This window comes from Gavia stellata, chromosome 2, assembly GCF_030936135.1.
Source record: "Gavia stellata isolate bGavSte3 chromosome 2, bGavSte3.hap2, whole genome shotgun sequence".
NCBI lineage: Eukaryota > Metazoa > Chordata > Aves > Gaviiformes > Gaviidae > Gavia > Gavia stellata.
The window spans coordinates 47,502,216-47,523,515 of NC_082595.1; the positions used below are offsets into that span (position 1 = coordinate 47,502,216).

The 21,300-nt window shown below is 44.0% G+C and overlaps 1 protein-coding gene across 1 annotated transcript in view; it reads left to right on the forward strand.

The window, feature by feature from the left end:
* The first annotated feature begins 286 nt into the window (after positions 1 to 286).
* TXLNB (taxilin beta) overlaps positions 287 to 21,300 on the forward strand; it is a 36,491-nt gene continuing 15,477 nt past the window's right edge. The window contains exons 1-6 of the mRNA XM_009808285.2: positions 287 to 428; positions 5,645 to 6,061; positions 8,015 to 8,106; positions 11,974 to 12,144; positions 18,648 to 18,842; positions 20,627 to 20,746. Of these exons, the coding sequence (XP_009806587.2) occupies positions 5,659 to 6,061; positions 8,015 to 8,106; positions 11,974 to 12,144; positions 18,648 to 18,842; positions 20,627 to 20,746 (981 nt within the window). The 5' untranslated portion in view covers positions 287 to 428; positions 5,645 to 5,658. The remainder of the gene's footprint in view (positions 429 to 5,644; positions 6,062 to 8,014; positions 8,107 to 11,973; positions 12,145 to 18,647; positions 18,843 to 20,626; positions 20,747 to 21,300) is intronic.

Genomic DNA, 21,300 nt, shown 5'->3' on the forward strand with positions numbered 1-21,300 from the left:
AATCCGTAGTCAATACAGACAAATTTCACACAGCACAATGCATCAAGCCTTTGAAGGATTAAGACAATTTTGAAGGGTAGCAGCTGTGTATGAATCCTCCCTTTATTTTCTCTTCCTGAGGGCCCGAGTCTTTAATCTTCCGTGCTATCTCTGTCGGAGCAGGGGATAGCCAACATAGCTGGCTTATGCTGCCAGCTAGCAGGCAGCCTCCCTGCTCGCCTATCAGAGCCGGTCCCCTGCAAAGCGTGCATTCAGGCTCCGCAGTGTTTGCTCCTGCTGTGTCATTCTGTCCTTCCCCCCTCTCTTGGTTTTCCCGTCCCTCTTCCCTCGGTGGCAGGATTATAGTACCAGTGTCCTGTTGCTGGTGTGCCCTTGTCTGAGCTTTCTGCCTGACTTTTTTTCTCTGCTCAGCTCTTCTCTTTGCTCTGGTAAGTCTGATGAACAGCTTCCTTGCTGTCACTGCTTGGTGGCATGGTGCAAGGGCTTTAATCTAAGTACTTCCCTTTGGGACTGTCAGCCCATGTTTTCTAGGAATAGCCTTAAAAGCCTGGGCACTGTGTGACATGTGAGGAAAACAGGCAAGTATCTAAGGCTGTTGGTGAAAGTAAGAAATGCTTCTCTAAAGACTGATCAAAAAAATTTTAGCTGTCTTTGGCAGAGCTTGCCTTGAAGTGAGACTAGGGCTGATTTGCTACAACAAAAGCGGTCAAGACTCAGGTGCTGCATGAGAGGTGAGGCAGAGGACTTCAGAAAGTCTCTGAGTCCGGTTCTTTCCACGCCTGATGAAAACCTGCCACAAAGTCTCCAAATTTTTGTTCAGTTTTGTATGGGAAAACTGTGCGTAAATCGTAAAACTATTCAAATGTAGCATGTAGTTGATAAAGCTGATTTTATCACCGCTTTCTGAAGTAATACGTAGGACAGTGTCTAGGCTATAACAAGGCACTTGTATTTTTCAGGAGAGTAATTGGAGCTACAGTAGCGTGGGCCATTCCGGAGTTTAATGTTTGCCACTTTGAGGTGTTACTGTAGTTCAATCTGGTGTTATGTCGAGGTAAAGATTCAGATTTTATCAGCATATGCTGGCTGGTGTAATTATATGGAATGCTTTGTTTTAGAGAATTTGTGTGTGTATATGTGAATTTTGAGCATAAAGTGCTAAATAACATCGTTACCCATTTTAGAAGTGCTTAAAATAACTCCTGGCTGCAGAGCAGGTGCCATGTGTCCTTCTCCTGGATACATGGGGAGGCAAGAGCTAAATATAGACCAGTTTGTAAACCCTCTAGATGTTCGAGCTGCAAGAAGGGAAAGAGGAAGAAATTCCCGTGAGAAGGAAGGGAATTTCTGTTCTCTTTTAAAAAGATAAACAAAACTCGGCAACAGTATGAAAGACAGTCTGCAAGAGAAGCTAAGAAGAGGACGTTTGTTTCGTTCTGTGTTCGTGCCGGGACGGTGCCTCAGCAGCAGCGCCCGCTCCAGTGGTGCGAGAGGCGGACCGACGCAGCACCCGGCACGGGGGATGGTGTTCGCAGAAGCAGAGGAATGGCTATTGAAGTTCTGCTAAATCAGGCGCTGGCTCTTGCCAACTGACCTTTTACTTTGGGAGTACTGGCTGATTTCAAAGCACAGCAAAGGCAAATCGTGCTGTAAGTGTGAAACGTTAAGGGACATGGTCAGAGACAAACAAACTCAGCGTGTTACCAGCACACCTTTTTCTGTATTTAACAGAGGAGAGAGGAGAATGGAGAAGAGGGTCTCCCACAGTGGGGAGGCAGGTGCACCCTCAGGCTCTCAGGGGTGTTTCCCGCTGGAGGAGAAGAGGACCATCTCTGGAGCCAGGCTCTGGGTCTTGTCTGGGCTGGGGCAGCCAAGAGCTGAAGTGTAGGTAATCGCAGCGCCCAAACCACCTCTCGGCAGTGACTTGCAATTCCGACCCCACAGAGACTCCAGCCTGGTTTGTTCTAATGTTGCTGGTGACAGGGACAGGCTTGGAGTTTAAACGTGCTGGGAATCAAGGTGGAACAAACACCTAGGATCTGGGCTTGAAATTTGGTCAGTCTCTCTCTCAAGCAGCTCAAAACTTTAAGGCTGTTGTAGGAACAAGGCATTGTATGGCCATATTAACTATACTTTCCCATTAAAATGAAACCACATTAACCCTCTGGAGTGACTATATGTAGGCAGCAACCACAAATGTCTGAGATCAAGCTTCCATCCAAAAAACCAGGGCCATGAAAGATACGATCTCAGGACTGTGGAACAGGTCCAGGATTTGAGAGTGCAGGAGGAAAAGAGTAAACAAGATCCAATGCTCAGACTCAGTCAGATCCTCCCCCTCACCGTAAAACAGGATAAGGCCCTGTTGGAAATTCAGGTGCCTGGAGGCAACAGTAATGGTAGTATGAGTCGCAAAACTCAAGAGGTGGGCAAGTCTAAAATTCTTTAAGGAACCAAGGTATTTCTCTTCTGGGCTCAGCCACCTAATGTTTCGGCATTACTGTCTCTAAGATAGCGTATAATGTAAACACTTTGGGTCTTGCTGAGGTTGGCACTGTAAGTCTTTTATGACCTGATAAGGGAGAATTCCTGATGTACATCAAGGTTAAACAGGCTGGAGCACGAGGAGGACCGGGGCCAAGTGCAGTAAAATCTCCCAGCATCAAAGGCTGTAAGTGGGCTGCTCTCAGCAGATGAGAGCTGCCCTGTCTCTCTAAATATAGACGCTGTGACGCTGTGGAAGCCGTTACGCAAAACAAGGTACAGAAGTCTTAATAGGCATTGTGTTTGTGCCTGAAAGTAATTATCAGACCTCTGGTTTAGCCTGAAGAAGGATGGAATAAAGCATTAAAATCTTTTTATGTGTGTGTGTAAATATAATCCCCGGTATGACCTGGCAGGTGGGCACCCTTGGGTAAAAGGTTCATTGCTGTGTATTTCTGTGGTTCCCGCCTGCTCCCAGTTCCAGGCTGGTGGCCTGAACCTCAGCAGATGTGAATTGCCATGGTTTCAGAGACTGATTATAACTAATCCCTTTCTAGCCAGGAATATATGTTAGGGAAGATTTCCTGCGAAGCCAGCTTTTAAATAGCTTGTGTCCTTGATTCTAAACATCCAGTTTCTCTTTCATGCACCCATGGTTTTCCCGTATTACTGAGAAACACTGTGCATAAATCAATCGCCACTGTTGATTTAAAGCCTAGTGTGTTTGTAGGCATGCTTTGTGATTCACATAGGAGGAAACCTTTAGCTGGACGGTGCTGCTCCATGAGTGATGCACTTGGGAGTTGGGAGGCAGCCAAGGGAGAGAATCGGGGTGCAGTGAGGACCGTGTCGACTTGTGCCTTCTTACAAAGGGAGGGAGACAGGCAAAAGAGAAATTCATATGTGGAAATGGAGCATTTAGCGATCCTGTTCTCCTTCTGTGATGAACATATTACAAAAATAGCTAGTTTAAATCGGGGATGTACTTTGTGAGACTTTTGTTCTGTCTAGACAAGAGCTGGTGGTCCTGGGTTTTCTAGCTGATTGATCGCCAATTGCCAATTAGCTCAAATTAATGAATACAATTGTAAACACTAGTCTGAACATGTCAGAAATAAACACATATTTTGTGGATCTTCTAGCTTAGCATTTACAGTAATCTTACTGACCTTGAATTAATTGGCAGTCAATTAACTCTAGTTAAAACAAGATCACAGACTGTAGTCTAACATTCATGCTATCTAAATTGCACATGCAGGGTCTAATCTTTCAATGTAAATTAAAATCAATATGAAATCAAACCAGATGGATATAACTTTACAATCATTTTGCAGTAGCATAATGACCATGCCACAAGCAGGAGAGAAAGGATGGGATGCGTCTGTCTGACAGGGTCCATGGGACCAGGTCCAACCACCTTCCCAAGCTGTTCCTGCTGGTGGACTGTGGGTGGACTGCAGGGCATGGGTTTGTGGCTAACAGTTTTCAAGCACATCCTGAGCCCCACTCAGAGCTTTCAGTTTAATGCCACAATTAATTGCTTGAGACATGATAAACCACAATATTTGACTGTCTTATGTGTAAGCCCAGTAAAATAGCTAGACAGTCAAATCTTCAAAAAAAATGTTGCCTAAGCAATGGCCATCACTGCACTTCCAAACATCACCTTGACTGGGGAGAGTTTCATAACAAACATGTATTACAGTAACTCACATATCTTTTGTTAGATACTGCCTTTGGCCAAGTTAGTTTATGATTTTGAAAGCTGTAGAAATTTAGACACCACAGAAGATATATGTCATGGCCAACTGAACAGGGAACAAAATGCTTCCCAGTTAGCTCCATGTTTTCAAAGCAAGTTGTCTTTTAAAAAATAAGAAAGCAACCACCTCAGATGCTGGAACAGAACTCAGAAAGCAATCTTCTTTCTCTCTTCATTCCCCACTGGCACATTGTAAATCATATCCTTAAAGGGAGGAACAAAAATCAGCCTGAAAAAGAGAGAGAAAAGACTCATGGCTATAAAGAGTACAGAGTCTGTAGCCAAGCAGAACAAGGGACTAGTTGCAGGGCGAGACCCAGCTGTGCACCCCACATCTCTGCACTACCTCATGAGGGCAATGCAGCGGGGACAGCAGTTTTGATGGCACTCTGAGAAGGAAGGAACCTTCCCTACACTGAGTTTTCCAGCTGCACGCAGTCAGAGATGCTGTTTCTGCTGGCCCACACCTTGCAGGAGCTGGGGAGCAGGTGCACAGGACGCACTTGCTGACACCCTCATCGCCAGGTCCTGGGTAAGCCGGAGCAGCCTCTGGAGGAACACAGGCACGTTGGGGGCTCTGGATTCACCTGGCTGAGTGCAACCACTCAAAGGCATGGGAAAGCAAAAGCTTCCCTTTGCGAACTGGGAACAAATCAGCTGAAATTTGCCCCAGAGAACACCACAGACTATCAACCCATGTTACACCCGGTCAGTTTTACTTCACAGTGATTTATTCTGTATTTTGTACTTTGTCAAACAAGCTGCCAGCAGCACGCAGCAAGTACAAGAGAAGAGCGGTTTATAGCTATTTATCTTATTCTTTGCCGTTATTGTGACAGTGCCAAGCCAGGCCACTTGTAGATCAAGCACCACGCTGAGCTCTCCAAGAGCACAGTGCAATTTTCAGTGCACTGGTTTCATTTAAAATATTCCTTTTTCATTATTATTGACTTAAGATGTGCCAGCAGGAGAGAAATAGGAAACGAAACTGATGCAGCTATGAAGTGAAGCTGCCCACCTCAGTAGCCAGCATTGCAGGTAAACAGATCAAGAAAAGTAAACATGTGGCCAATAGTATGTTCAGGGAGGGAAGTGGTATAAATGACTCGGGAGTCATTTCGTGTGTTATTGCTGGCAACAGGAATAAAAGGTTTTGATTTTTAAGCATTAGGTTTGGACAGGCTTTTCCTCTTGGAAAGTATATAATTTACTTTTCTCCCTGCAGGCAAATCACCTTGGCTGTTCGTTTAAGTGCGACATATTTATCAAGCCAGAGCCGACGGATGAGCTGCCATCCCAAATTCCACACAAAATCACACGTGCTGGCCGAGCTTTGGAAACAGTTAGAAGACTAATTTCATGTGCTTTAAAATTAATCCTCCATTTGTTTGCTGTCAGGTACTGCACCAAGCATGGAGAACGACCAGTCTCCCACCTCGCCCAGGCAGGACATCCAGGGGCAGAGCAGAGACAAACCTGCCCCCAGCTCGCAGCCCCCCACTGCAGCCCCCACAGAGCAGCTGAGCCCCCGGCCTGAAGCAGCTGTGTGCGACATCTCAGAGGAGCTGAGCCGGCAGCTGGAGGACATTATTAAAACCTACGGGTCTGCCGAGAGCCTGATGGAGAAGGAAAGCACCGCTACGGGAACCGACAGGGCTGAAAAGGGAGAGCCAGGCAGCGTGGAGGATGTGGAATATGAAGACGCAAATGAGGAGAATGAGAAAGAGAAGCTGGCTCCTGGGGATGCTTCCAGAGCAAAGGAGCCCAGCGGCAGCAAGGAGCAAAAGCTGGAGAAGAAAATCCTGAAAGGACTAGGCAAGTATTTATGTACATACGCAGCCCTTCTGCGAACCGAAGTAAAACCTCCCTGGTCCTTGCTCTTTCCCATGTTAAGCCTCTGACGTGGATGATAGGGACCTCTAGTTACCACTGAAAATTACGGTGACTGTTACAACTTTTCTCTAACTGATAATTATTTTCAGCAATTACCCGACAGATACATGTAGGCTGTATCAGATATTAGTCCTTTTAAAAAGACAAAAGCTTAGGATTATATCACATCATTCTGATGTACTATTGGGCCACCCAAACTAGTTAGCCAAAGCTGTGAGTCTGACGACACACTGCAGAAAGTTGCTTCTTAGACAAAGGAATACCTGGCCTCTCGTTTGTGCCTCAGTAAATTTTTTCTTCCCCTGCTTCCTCAGGTATGACTTCTCACCAGTTCCTAACAGCGCTAATGGTGCTACTGTGTGGTGTGGGAACCTGCAGAACAAATTCATTGTCATGCCCAGGTTATTTTTCACCTAGCAGACCTCCGGACTCATCACGGACTATATGAAATAAGCCAATACGCTTATTCTCTCTAAGCACAGTGCTTAGAGAGCACCTTGGCCACGGCAGGGCTCTGTTAGCTGAGCTGGAAAGAAGTCTCAGCGAGTTTTTGTGAAGTATGTCCTTTCTGCGGGGCAGCCACTAGAGAGCAATGTAGTTACATCCCAATCTAGCAAACACGTAATTTATTTCCCTTCCTACATTTAACTCCTGCCAATCTTCAAGCCTCTCCTTTGCGTGAGAACCCAAATCCAACTGCAGACTAAGCCTATGGAAAAATCACTGCAGGACGTTCTTACAGACAAGGGACTAAGCAGGGGTTTTTTCTCCCAAATTCCTTGAATGTCCAGTAGAAAGTAAGTTCCTCAGTTTCTATTGCCTTGGCTTTGGTGCAGTTATTGGTACTTCTCCAAGATCAGTGAAAACACTACCAAGGCACAGTTCTCCAGCTGCACTTGCAACAGTTTTCACTCCAGGATTTTATTTTAGCTCTCTTCAACTTATTCATACTCTGGCTGTACTTAGTGTGAAATAGTGGATTTTCTCCACAGGCAGTACTCCTGGACTGCACTAGGCTTGAAGTAGAAGAAGTCCAGCCTAAAGGAGAAAGCAAATTTGCTCTCACAGCCTTGGGAAGAGGAGCATTTGGAAAAGCACAGCCAACCCCCTGGCACCATTCTTATCTCCAGGGACACCAGGGACATTTTGTATTTGATGAAAAAGCAGTGTTCAAGCTCCAGCTCATACTCAGGGCTGAAATGAATACCAAGAGGTATCAGAAGAGAAGCAATACATAAATGGCTACGCAGTGATTTAGCCATGCATGCCCAGGTAGTTATTAGGTTGTCTCTGGTATCCATAGTCTCTTCACCAAATCAGGGAACTGATTTACACCACTATCATGTAGCCCAGACCTGGCTGGTAGTACCCGCTGCTCTCTGATTGTTTCCATCCACACCATAGTCTCCGTACCTAACTTAATCTTCCTTGTGTCTTGTACAGGTTGAGCAGCACAGGAGCTGAGTATATCAGCTTTGATCAGTTTTCACCTGCAAAGAGATCTGGTTTCTGAGCCTTCAGGGTCCAGGCCCTTTCCATCCTATTCCAGTCAAATGTGCCATATATGTGACCCAGTCATGTTGCAAAAGCATTACATGAAAATCAGATTATACAGGACAAAAGCATTTCACAGCCAATGCTTTTGCTAGAAGACAGCACATTACTGAGGTCTGAAATGGAAGAATATTCAAGTGTGTTTGTTCTTAGGGGGAGAAGAAAAATCCAGAAATTCACAGCAAAAATTATTCCCTTCCTTCCAAAATGCCTCATTTCTCCCTGAGTTTTTACAGATTCGTGCATCAAACAACCAATTTCGTAAGAGTACGTCAGCTACAAGCTACCTCTACCATCAAATCTCTGCTTCTTTTTTTTAAGGGAAGGAAGCCACCCTACTGATGCAAAGCTTGAACAAGCTGAATACTCCAGAGGAGAAGCTGGACCTGTTATTTAAGAAGTATGCTGAGCTGGTTAGTACAGCGTTGGTTCTTTTCTGTGCAAACTGCCTATACAGGAAGGTATAAAAACCATATGCCATGCAGCATGGTCAAACCTCATGCAGTAGTAGCGTCTGTCCTGTTAAGTGAATCCCAAAATAATTGTCAGGGTCAAATAATCAGTTATGGGTGAGAAGGAGAAAAAAATGTAAAAAGTGAGGAAAACAAGCTGGGCTTTGGGTTAAAAAGTTGATAAGGAAGAATATTTGCACTTAAAGGCGAATCTACCAAACTGACCCACACAGGAGACTAGTGTCTAGGCTCCTGCCTTCACCTTCTGCAAGGAGTTTTGCATACCTCCATATGTGGGTATTGCTTTAAATTACATATCGGTAATTTAATCAAAATGAAATTAATACAGGGTTTAGTACAAAACGCTAGGAAGCAGGAAATCAGAAAATAGAGAACTGAGGCTAATCATGAGAGAAACCACAACACAGAGAAATGAAGAGTCAAAGCCCCTGCCACCGTAATGTCACCCCTGTAACAATGCTACCTACCTGACTCTGTGCTTTCCACACTTAAGATGGGTTATTAACAGATCAAGTATTTTCTTCTAAGTAGTTAAAGGACTCTATGGCCATAAGCTGTGGAAATCTTACAAATGAAAAGGCTGCAGCATTTTACAGTTTTTGGAGTACTGAAAAATGTGCCAAGCAGAACATTGACTTTATAGTTGGTTTTATGCACAGATGTGTCCATGTCTCTCATCATATTGTGAAGTTCAGCTTTTCCTTTTTTTCATGTAAAATTCTCTGATTTCCTAAGTTGGTCTCAGGCTGTTTATGGTTTAGCGTGTGCTTAAAGGGACTTCATGCCCACGGATTAACTGAAATAGGTTGTCTCCTTCCTCTGTAATGTACTCTCCACTGCATTCAAACATCATTGGAGCACTGTATAAAACAGAGGCCATATTGCCAGTAACCCATGCAGGAGAAAGGTGCTAAAACAAATTCAGGGGATTCGGTTTTGACATTCTGTGCAGTGCCACTAAAATAAATCATTTTGTAAATACAACTAAAAGCTTGTTGGAGAAAGCCTTACACTGCTCACTCAACACGGCTGAGGGTTGTAGTGTGATTAATAACTTGTCAGCAGTCGGCTGTAGTAGTTACCACTCTCTCTGCTCCCACTTGTCCATCCCCACCACACACTTCAGGTCACTTTTTGCTTTCGCTGAGTTGTTTTCCAGCCAGATCAGCTCCCTGGTCTGGTGAACCATGCGGTGACACAAGCCCTTGTTGCAGCACAGCCCAGGGGTTGGTGCAGCATCGTGCCAGGCTGAGCTGGGTGCCGGCCATCGCTTCAGCTGCATTAGACAGTGCAGCTGCTGCTGCCTGTACTTGGGGATCGCACACAGCAGCAGCGCTTCCCCACAGCCACCCAGCTATATGCTATTCAACTGTTAGCACGTGCCTGGGCACAGTCTACAGCAATGGGAACACCAGAAAACGGAAGGCGGCAGGGAAGAGCATGGGCTAGTGTGAAGGAAGCCATGCCTGCAGGGCCGCGGGAGGAAGACAGTTTAGCCATTTGGGCACAAGCTGTGCCACGCTACTCGCCATCAGCGAACATTTCATTCGCTAATACTGGTGTAGGCAGCGTGGTTGGGGTTAGTAAAGCAGACTGCGCTTTATCACAGAATCACAGAATCATTAAGGTTGGAAAAGACCTGTAAGATCATCAAGTCCAACTTCAGCTTTTGCCTACACTTTTTGTCTGTTGCAGAATTGCTTGTGACCGGTTTATTTTCAGAGGTCCTGAGGGTTTAGCAAGTGCTGGGTGCAAGAACTATAGACTAATAAATAAATATTAATGTTGTCATTGTCTGCAGTGGGGACAAGATAAAACTTTTTTTCCTAAATTGAGAGTTTCTTTCTCCAGGTCAGCTTTCCAGAATCAGAATTCCTTCTATTTGTACTTAATTTTAGCTAATATTTCAGTAATTATTCTTAAAATTTTATCATTGGCAGCCCTTTTGTCATTCCTATTTACCAGTGCAAAAATAACATCATGTCTTAGATGTTCCTGAGAACTTTGAAACACAACTTTCTAGTGCAAGTCCTTTTTATGGAAAAAAAAGAGAAAAAAAAAAATGCTTGGAAGATTTCTCATACCACGCTTAAGACCTATTTTATTCTAAGCCCCCTATCTCAAGCACAGCTTGAGTGAATCATCTAAAATTTGGATAAATCATTATCTGCTCAGCACAGGCTGCGCATGCAAATGTGAAGCAAAAAGAACCTTTTTTGTGTTTTTAAAAGGGAAGGGGCCAAAATCAAGCTTATAAAGGAAAACAAATCTCAGCCTTAATTACAGAGAGGCTATTTTTTCCCTACAATACTAGAAAAATTATTTCAGCTAGTGCAGCTTGATTAGATGCAAAAGCCCCTATTCTGATCTACTAGGGTAAAAACACTCAATGCTGAAAGCTGAGCATAAACTCTAAATATACTCCAAACTGGTGGTTGCATTGTTTTGTGGAATGCCTAGCTCTTGTGATACACAGAGGTCTCTACTGTAAGCATAAATTGCAGAACATCTGCAGAAAACAGATCCTCAGGCAGAGAAAGTGTAAAATATGATGCCTGTTGGCTGTCTTGTTTGTGCTGCACATCATTTCCCCACACCCACAGACTTTCCCAGTCATACTGGGGTTAATAATTAATACTAGTGGTACCATGTTATTAGATAATGTAATCTTAATAGCAGCTGTTATTATTAAGGTTTGCACATTGCAGCTCATGTGCTGCTGTTTTTCAACTTGAAAACATCTGGACTTCAGAAATGTCTCGCAATGTATGCACGCCTGTAATACAGCGAGGAGGACTGCTGTGCGTCGGAACAGGGGAAGAAATCTTCAGAAGCTTCAGAGGTGAAATGCTTCTTTGACATGTCTGTTATGGCGTTAATTTGCAGCGCAGGAATTTTTTTTCAAAACAGCCAGTAATAGACACGTGTCAGAAGAAATGACCAGTCTGTGCAGGGACTGCTATTAGCAATTCTGTTGCTGCCCCTCATTCCCCCTCCAAATACACCCTCCTCCCCGCCAGCCCTCTAGGGAAGGCAGGAGCCACGCACCCATAGGAACAGCGGGTTCCCAAGTGAACGTCAGGGACTGTCCGTGTTTTCTTCAGTAATTACATGGAGCTGAAGAGCCCAAAAGAGATTTGATTCACTGCAACCCAGCTCTGTTGATGACGGGACCTCCAGAAACACAACTGACGGACGCTCCCACGTGCTCCCGCGAGCAAGAGGAACCTGGCAAGAGGAGGTGCCCATGCGTCATTTTGGGGAACTCTTCCCCGAAGAGCATTCATTCTCCTCCATCAGCAGCAAAGCCCCCACACAGACAGCATCCCCGGTCTCCAGCGCCTGTTTTGCTGTTGTTTTTTCCAGCAGGTTCCTGGGTATCTAGGAAGATGCTTCTTTTCCAGGAAGCTGCAAAACAGAATGAGCAACTGTTATGTTATCTCATGATCTGGAGAAATCTTACCATGTAAAGTGCTAGCGGCTGCTCGTGTTCCTAATGTTGAAACAAAAATAAAACCTCGGAGCTGCCCTTCAAAGAAACTCAATCCAAAGAAGGGAGGGCTGAAATGCTGTGACAAGAGTATTAAAAGTTATGTTCACCCACACTACAACACACTTGGGACTGTTGCAGCGAGCAGGCTTGGGACTCCCTCCAGGTCGGTCGCTCCTCTTCCATTAGCACTGATAATTACAAAACATTTCCTAAGAGGTTATGAAAGTGTGAACACTTTCCTGAAACCAAAGGAGCTCATTTTCTCTTCTTTCTTTTTCCTTTTCATTTTGTTTTAATCCCTGTTCCCCTCCCAGCTTGAAGAACATCGCGCTGAGCAGAAAAAGCTCAAGTACCTGCAGAAGAGGCAGGCCCAGATCACCAAGGAGAAGGACCAGCTGCAGAGTGAGCACAGCCGAGCCATCCTCGCCCGCAGCAAGCTCGAGAGCCTGTGCCGGGAGCTCCAGAGGCACAACAAAAACCTCAAGGTGAGTGGTGGCCTTATCAAGGTACCTGGCAGTGGGGGGGAAGGAGATGTGCTGATGCCTTCCCGTCTTGCTCTAGTACCAAATCAAAGAGACGTGTTTGCATCTGCACATGCAATATATAATTATATACATGCTCTAGTCTTCAGGCCTGTTTACACCAAGGCCCCTTTATTCTTTGTTTGGAAATACCCGAGCACTTTTGGCCATTGAGTTTGCCCACATTAGCTGTAAGCCCTTCTTGCGTTATCAGGGAGCTCAGCACAGCAAAAACCAGTGGTGCTAACAGACCACGTCCCTGAGACTGCAAGTGCGAATGCTTGTGCGTGGACAGAATAACAGGAACACCAGCTTTGCTCCAGGGGACTCACAGAAGGCTGGTGGGTGTTTTCATGTAATTTGGGCACTTGGGCATTTTCAAGTGATCTGTGAGGGTTAGTCAATCAGGACATTTACCTCAAGACATCAAGCCTTAAGATGGGAAGGATGCCGACACTTTGGAAGTCGTTTGGATTATGAGCATCAGTTCAAAAAGGAAATTTTCAGGAGTGTCAAAAGGCTGGGATCCATATGCCATGTCTGCCTATTGCTTGGCGTATCACGCCATTTAAACGTGAAATTTATAATATGATTATGCTTCTTGAAAAATTTTAGGTTCAAGAACTATATTTCTGTTGTGATCTTTCTTTTTTTCCGAGTACATGTTAGTGATGGTGCTGTTATTATTATACAAAAAGCCTCTGCTTTGATCTATTAAAAATCCTTCTTTATGTGGATATAGTTATGTATAGAATTACACATATGAATTCTCAGCAGCAAGAATTTCACCTGATATAACCTCTGTTAACTGTAATGGGTTTTCATTAATTTCCACCAGCTCAGGAGTGGGCCTTCAGGGTCTAACTCTGACTTCAATTTTATGTTGGTAAGAGTATAGCTGGGAGGGGGGACGGCCATGTATACACTCAAACTGTGCACTAGTAGAAGGACAAAAGCAGTTTAACAGATAGATAGAAAAACTAGAAGCAAATCTTTGTGTGGTCAGTTATAGTAACGCAAAACTGGTAGTGCCAATTAAATTTGTGCCTGTCATTTGTACAAGACCTGAACTATACCTCGATATTGATCCACGCTGATTTACCAGACTGTCTTTGGGGAAAATCTTTCAACAGAAATACAAGCCAATTTTAAAGTGATTTAAGAGTACAGAGTACAGTGCTTTGCATAGACTTAACTGAGATTTCTAAAACAAACAAATTATATCAGTGGAACAAATCAGTGGAAACTGGGATATAGAGAAAAACTAATTATATTTGGAAAAAGTATTTGGAACAGGTTTTGTTGAATTCCTTACACAATTTCCCAGCTACCATATGCTTATTAATCTCCCTACTAGACAGCGTGATTTTTCCTTTCTCTTTGCATATAAATACTTCATTACACATTTAATCTTTACATTTAGGAAAGTCTCTTTACAAAATCTTTCCACTTGTTGGACTGTTTTACTTTGGGACTAGGTCCCCTAAATAAATCTATCCATTTCAGACTCAGTTTTTATTTTTATCCTGTACCTATGCCAGGTGAGCCAGAAAAAGTACCTGAGCTGATCTTGTAGTAGGAAGAAGCATTCAAATTTTGGCCACTTCTTTCTAAGAATTTGGAAAACTTTTAAGAAACCCAGAATACTAGCTTTCCTCTGGTTCCTGTGCTTTCAGTGTAAAAAACCCAAAGTTAAATAAGACAGTAAGACAAAATACACTTAAAGAATGAATGAGGATAAAATTAATAAACAAAGGTATTCAATATCTTTTTATCCAGTTTTGTCTCTCCAAGAATTTTAACATAATTCTTGGAATATTTGCCTTTAAGCTTTAACTCCTGGACATCTGTGAATCTCCAGCATCTCATCTTCTGTTTATTTAAATGACTGCAATTTTCTTTCACTTATGGCTGTCCTGAGAGGGCCCAAAACAGGAGAATACATCAAATGTTATTTTTAAAATCTCCTGCTTAAGTAATTTTTATTTTGGTTTTGGCAGGACAGAGAAGTTGATTCATAATTTTCTAGCAGTTGGGATTAGCACTTCTGATTGTGTTCCAAAGCATGGAAAATAAAAACTGTAGGAGATTGTGTCATTTCAATAGCAAAGGAGAAACCTGGCCTATCCAGATCACGAACCTCCTCTGACTTGCCATGTGGTACATTATATGCACATCACGTCATGTAAATGTCATCTTCAGGCATCTGGTGTGTGGAATTCCCATTAACTGGAGATCAATGCAGCCAAGTGGTGATGAATATGCAATGCAGAGCTGCACTGAAAATCCAGTGCAGAGCAGAGAAGAAAAATTTCTGGTTAGTATTGGATACTGGCCTCAAAATTTTACTTACTTACAGTCCAGCTATTCAAATTATTTCCTTGCAGTTACACTTCACAGCAGAAAACAGATGTTTAATTCTCCCTCCAAGAAAAGCAGAATAAACGTTCGTGAAACAGCAGAGTGCATTCCCACTGCAATAGAGTAGCAGCTCTGCTAAGGCCAACAGCAACTCATTTCTCTGCATGGTGTTCGTGTTCTGCCAATTATCTGACAGTTTGGTGGCTACTTAGCATCCTGTAGTGACATGAACATCTCAGGTCCCTTGGCCTTCCTACTACCAGGCACCAAGCAATGACTTTCATACAAATGTCACAGAAGTCAACACCTTTGATTATGGGCTCAGCTCCAAACTGGCTCAGACCGTGGTGCCTGGGAATGAAGAGAACGGTTGAGGAGTCCGCGCTCGTATCATCTCGGCTGATATGACTTCAGCAGACCAACAGCCTTCTTGAGTTGCCCCAGAGAGGCATGAGGACCAGAGACAATCCTGCCCTTCTATTTGCAAATTATCTCGCATTCCAGTGATAAATCCCAAACTGCAAAATATCCTTGTCTTAATTTTACAAGGTTTTATTCAATGCATTCTTACATTTTTAACAGTAAAACATGAGAGTGATAGCAGTATTGCAGTAGGACACAAGAATATATCTTTGATAGGGTAGATATGGAGCACAAAGATTAAGAAAGGGCAGAGGAAAGGGAACAATAGTTCATGGCTGGACTTTAGTATTCCACAACTGAAAAGCTAAAAAGAATTTACAATGCTTTATTTTCCTCACTAAAACTGAACACTTAATTTAAAACCATTAAAAGAATAAGCACAGAGTGAAGCAGCTGACAAGGCCAAGCATGGTTTGCGTATTATGAATACACCATGATGATGCTGAGAAGTCACCACCCCAAACACCCTCTGCTCTGCTCCCTACAACTAAGCAAGCCAGGAGCTCTGGACTCCGCACAGCTACTTTAGCTGTAACAGCAGTAACAGAAGGCAGAAGTCAGTCTTCAAGCCTCCAATTTGGGAGAAAACTGAAGGATCTTACTTTACACTATGTGGTCTTGAAGTGGGAAGGACTAAGGAACCTACTGGAAAAAAGTGCATTCTCTCAGGTTACAGAGACAGGTACAAGCAAGGAGTTGGGGCTGTAGCCTTGTGATAATAAAACCTGGGTGGTGCCGATGATTTGGGGTGTGCCAGACTGTGCCTGCCCAGGTGAGGTGGGCGAAGGGGAGCCGGCCCCACAGCAGAGCTGGCAGAGACGCAGGGCTCTGCCGGTGGCACCGTGGGCATCCAGCCCCCTCCCTGGCTCCAGCACAGATGCAGCCTCAGCTGTATGCTTTTACAGCTAGTAAAGGCTCAGGTTTAAAGCAGGCACCTGCAAAGACCCATCACTTTTCCCATGGCATTATCAGTAGCACCTGGAAGCCTCCGAGATTGAAACTGTATTACCTTAGGGACCGGGCACCAGCCTACCATCACCTGGGCAGTGGCAGCATCGTGGCCAGCTCCGCTGCACGGCAGAGCACCGAGGCACAGACGGGTTTGTTCCTTGGCACAGGGAAGAGGCAACGCCTGCAGGTCTCTGCACGGTGCCGTAGCCACACAGTCGCCTTTCTGCTCAGCCAGCTCCTCTCACCCACACCCACCCTTAATCTGTAACTGGGATCTCAAGGATTTAACAAATCACTGCCATTTTATGAGGGACTCTGAGGAGCTCTCTGGGACACACCCCAGCCCCCCCCCCAAGCAAATATTCTCCTCAAATATCTTTTTCTCTGAAGCAGAAGAGCTCAAGAGAAATACTGTGCCCTGCAACTGAACGCTTCCTGGCACAGTGTCTTTAACCATGAATCTTTGTATTGTCTCTGTGCTCTGTATAATTATTCTACCTCAGAAGAGAGGATGAGCAGGAAATAAGATCCTCCGAGTAACGCATGCACAGGGTTTTTCTTTTTTTACCTTTGCATGATTGCTACTCTCAGGATGTCTCATTTCACCTTGTAACAGAACCGTTCGGTGTGACATACGCACAATCCACCCATTTTTTGTTTTCTATTCAGCTGGATTTATTACTCCAGAGAGCTTTAAATCACAGCAGTGATGTGTTATAACACCATTTGGTCTACTGAATAAAGTATTTTTGAGGAACGATGTTTTGAAGCCATAGAAATAGGACTGCAGACATGCAGACTGCCTTTGACTTCTTGAAGTGAAAGCACCTGGTCACTCTTCTCCCTGCCCAGGGCTGCACCTATACAATGGAGAACTAAGAGGCATGAGCAGTTTTTTAAACTGTATTGGAGGTAAAATGGAGTTCTGACTTCACCAAAACTATCTAGGAATTCAAGTTAAATTTGGCAAAGTTTCAAACAAAAATAAAAAGGATTTTGTTTGTAAACATTCCCTTTCAAAAGGAAATTAAATGTTTCATCTTGGGAATGCTAAAGCAGTTGATTTAAAACACCTTCTGGGTAGCAGTTTTAACTCTACTTTGGAACAGCATTTCTTTTTCAATATTGTACTAAAAAGAGTTAAGCAAAAAGTAACTACAAACAGAACACAGCTCGATTTCTGGTCAAGCAAAATGTTTCAGGCTAACTCAAAATCATTCTCACCAATTAAAAAAAACATAATTAGAGAGCTTCTCTTTCATCCTGCTCCAAATTTTTCACGTGTCCAATTTCCAGCCCAGGTACTGAACCAGAAACCCCCCAAGTCATTTGCCCAGCTCCCTTTTAAATTCTTTCCTTCTCTTCAGAGTGAGAGTCCTTCTGGGCTCACACTTTGTTTTACTCTGTTTGTGAGTACACACACGTGTTCTTGTGTAAACTGCAGAGCACAGCAGGGCTTCATGGTGATTTCTGAGCACTATGGTATTATTAGCACTAATGGCTCCAATACTTTCCTCCCGTCATCCAAGGCATTGTCATCTCTATCACTCCCCAGTCAGCAAAACGACAAACATCCCCTACCTGGAACAGCAGTTGTCCAAGATCAGGCTTGTGTTGTGCATGCTAAGTAGAAATTGGATCATTTGGTATTCATCTTACTTTAAGAGTAGGGCCTGAATCAACACCTTTTATGTCACATTTATGGTATAAATTATACCTCATCAGAGTCAGCTAAGGCTTTATTCAAGTATATTTATAGAAAATATCCATATGCAGTGTTATCAGAGATTTTTATGTAAATGACTATGCTAGTTGAAACCTTATTAGAGTATGGCATTTGCATGCTGTGGAGTGGGTTCTTAACGTGGTTCTGGCATGATTTGTAACTACAGCAGATATGGTCCTAGCCACTCTACGTCAGGATTACATTCCCCAGAAGGGCAGACTGCCCTGGAAGCAAATGAGTAGGGAATAAAAAGTCTGTATTTCTGGATCCAAAGCAATGAATCCAGATTCTTTCTGCATTGTCTTTTATACAAACAAATCCAAAACAGAATTTCAATAATTGGTAAAAAAAAAATCCGTTTATCTTTTTCCAGGCAAAATTCTGATTCTCTGCTTTGATTCTGTAAGAAACAGCCCACAAGCTTTCCTTGATTCCACTACCTAATAAATTAGTGCAAATGTTGGTGTCAGTTAAAAAGTTAAGGAAAGAAAACTGAGGAATTGGGAGGGATTCTACAGAAAGTGATGGATTTCTCTTGAAAATGAAAATCCCAAAGACCGTAAATTTGATGTGAGGATTCCTAGTTAAAAGGAGGCATTTTAAAGGGCAATTTTTTAATTCAATCAATTTCAATAAAAGAGCTTTTGACTACTTCCACTAAATTCTTCTTCCAAATCAAAAGCCGTGCTGCAGTATCATGAATCGACATGCACGTATGTCCCCTTTTCCAGGCTTGCTTTGATCAGAAACTCTGCTCTACATCAATCTTTATAAATGCAAATTCTTAGTTCCCTCATTTTTGCAAGGCCACAGTGTAATTTGCTCTGTAAATTTAGAATCATGCCTAATGCTGGAGCAGATGAAAGCAAGAAAATCTCCAAAGAGGAATGCAAACACGTATTATCCTTCAAAGGGAAGTCTTACACTACTCTGAAACAGTATCTTTCTGGAACCGCTTATTATGCGTCTTACTTACACGACTGTGTTCTCTGCCATTTAACAACAGGAGGAAACAATTCAGCGGGCACGCGAGGAAGATGAGAAGAGGAAAGAAATAACTAATCATTTCCAGGGCACGCTGAGTGAAATCCAGGCTCAGATCGAGCAGCAAAGCGAGAGGAACATGAAGCTCTGCCAAGAGAACACGGAGCTCGCAGAGAAGCTGAAAAGCATCATTGACCAGTACGAGCTGCGGGAAGAGGTGAGAGCAGCGCCCTGGCTGCCCGCGGGGACAGGCACCAAGCCCGGCTTCCCCGGGGGAAAGCAGAGAGCATTGCCAGCCGGCTGTCAGTCAGGTGTCTTGTGGAGGTGACAAGGGTATCCCCCACCATGCTTTGCTGTCTGAGCAGGACCACGCATGCAGCAAGCCCGCCCGACTCTGCGTGGCAAACCCCACAGGCCAGGAGTTGTGTGGGCCAGCACCCTGCCTGCAAGGAGTTGTGTGGGCCAGCACCCTGCCTGCAAGGAGTTGTGTGGGCCAGCACCCTGCCTGCAAGGAGTTGTGTGGGCCAGCACCCTGCCTGCGGCACCCACGGCAGCCTTGCTGCTGCGGGGAGAGGGGCCGGGCACCCAAGCAGCGAGGCATGCCAGCTGCCTGCTAAGCTGCCCCCCAGCCCCCTCACAGCTGCCCCAAATTCCTGGGGAGGCCCCCAGCACCCCTTTTCTGCTTCCCCCTCCAAGTCCCCACCGAGCACCTCCCAGCTCCCATCTTTTTGGACAGCCTGCTCTGCTGGTGATGCCAAATATACTTTTGTTCCCTCCAGACACAGGTTGCTGAGAAGGGCTCTGATGTAAATGCTTTGACCTTTCCCCAGGAGCAGAAAATTAAGAAGACAAAGGAGGCCCTTTGCATTGGAATAGATTCTTCTTTGCAGGCACAATGCTCACCAAAAGATCTAGCAGATAATAGACAGATGGGGAATTATTCTTTCTGTAAACATTAGAGCTGGTCAGAAAATTTTGACACAAAAAGCCCCCTCCAGTGAAATCCCAAACTACCTTTTTTTTTTTTTTATGACAAATGCTAACAAATATCACAATGAGTCTTTCTATTGTTTCTAAATGCATTTACTGTGAGCCTCAGTGGAACCAGACAACATTATCATACTGAATAAAACATAAGTAATCTGTCCTTACAATCTGGAATGCTCGATACAATACATGCATTTCCAAATCTGCTGCATCATGTATGAAGTCTCACGCTGAATGAAGGAAACCTACGTTCCTGTCTTGTGGTTTCTATGAGAAGCAAAAGTAAAGCAGAGGGATGCACTCAGAGCATTTGCTTCTGTGAATGTTATCTAAATGAAGCAAGAGTGAAGAGGGCTATCAGCAACACTTACCTCTTGAAGGTCACCACGGAGCCAGACGTTTTACAGGCCAGAGGAGCCCTCTGGTTCAGCTGGTCTGATCTCCTCCACATCCCCACTTACATACTTTCACCCAGGCCCTCCAAGCCCACCTTGTGCATGTGCGGCCAGAGAAAAGGAGATGTACAGGGCTTGTATTTACAGAGAGGACAGCATGAGCTGTGTGCATGCTCCCAACTACTGCAGGTGCAATGTGTCTTTATACGTTTATCCACACAGTGGCTTAGATCTGCTGGCCATTTAACAGCTCAAAAAAGTGTGTCTCCTGAATATTTATTATTGATGAGCAATTATTTGATCTTCAGTTATTTGGATTATACTGATGACTTCACATGTAGACCATGGAACTGGCAAAGATGCTAAGGCTTTTTTTTTTTTTTCTTCCCCTACAATAAATCAAAACAGATAATGTAAACAGGTTTCCCTTCCCATGCAAATTCTGGCACCATTTGTTCTTATCAGTGCTGTAGTTTTTTAGTAATTGCAATAGGTTGGGAGTCTTCCTGTTTTGCAATATTTTTGTCTTATCAGTATTCCAGTAGATAGCTGTACATGCGTGAGCATGAAGGTCTGTGTACATAAACCTGCGCATTCAGTGGAATTTATTTTCTTACAGCACCTTGATAAAATATTTAAGCACAGAGAACTTCAGCAGAAACTGGTGGATGCCAAGTTGGAGCAGTCTCAGGAAATGATGAAGGAAGCTGAGGAGCGACATCAGAAAGAAAAGGAATACGTACCTATCGTTCTAATCTGTCTGTCTTTTATCTAACTTTAGGCCAAAACAAGCCCTGCATGCTATTTCACTAATATATTGGTTCTTCAGGTCCAAGCTGAGATAGAGTAGCAGAGATGTTTTTATTGCTACTGTCAATGCTCGATGTAAAGGAACAGCCTCTGAAAGGCTGCTTTCATTGGCATTTACAGTTTTTGAAGCAAACTGCAGAGCGGTAGGTTAGTGCACAGACTGCCCTAGCTAACTCACCGTTACTACACAGTTGATTCATTGTGACAGATGATAGCATTAGTTTTCAAACAGCTATGATTGATAGTTGATACTCCATCTCCCCACATGATAAATAAGCACATTTAAACAATCAGAGAGGAGAACAAGAACGTGGGATTAAAATGAGATGGCTGAATGCCGCTATCCCCCCAGGCTCAGAGCCTCCCCGGAGGTCCTTCTGTGGGTCCGGTTTTGCCAGAGGAGGAGGCCACGGGAGCTGCTTGGGAGCTGCTTGCTGTGACAGAGCCTCCCCTTCCCTTTTGCAGAGGTTCCCCTCCCCACAT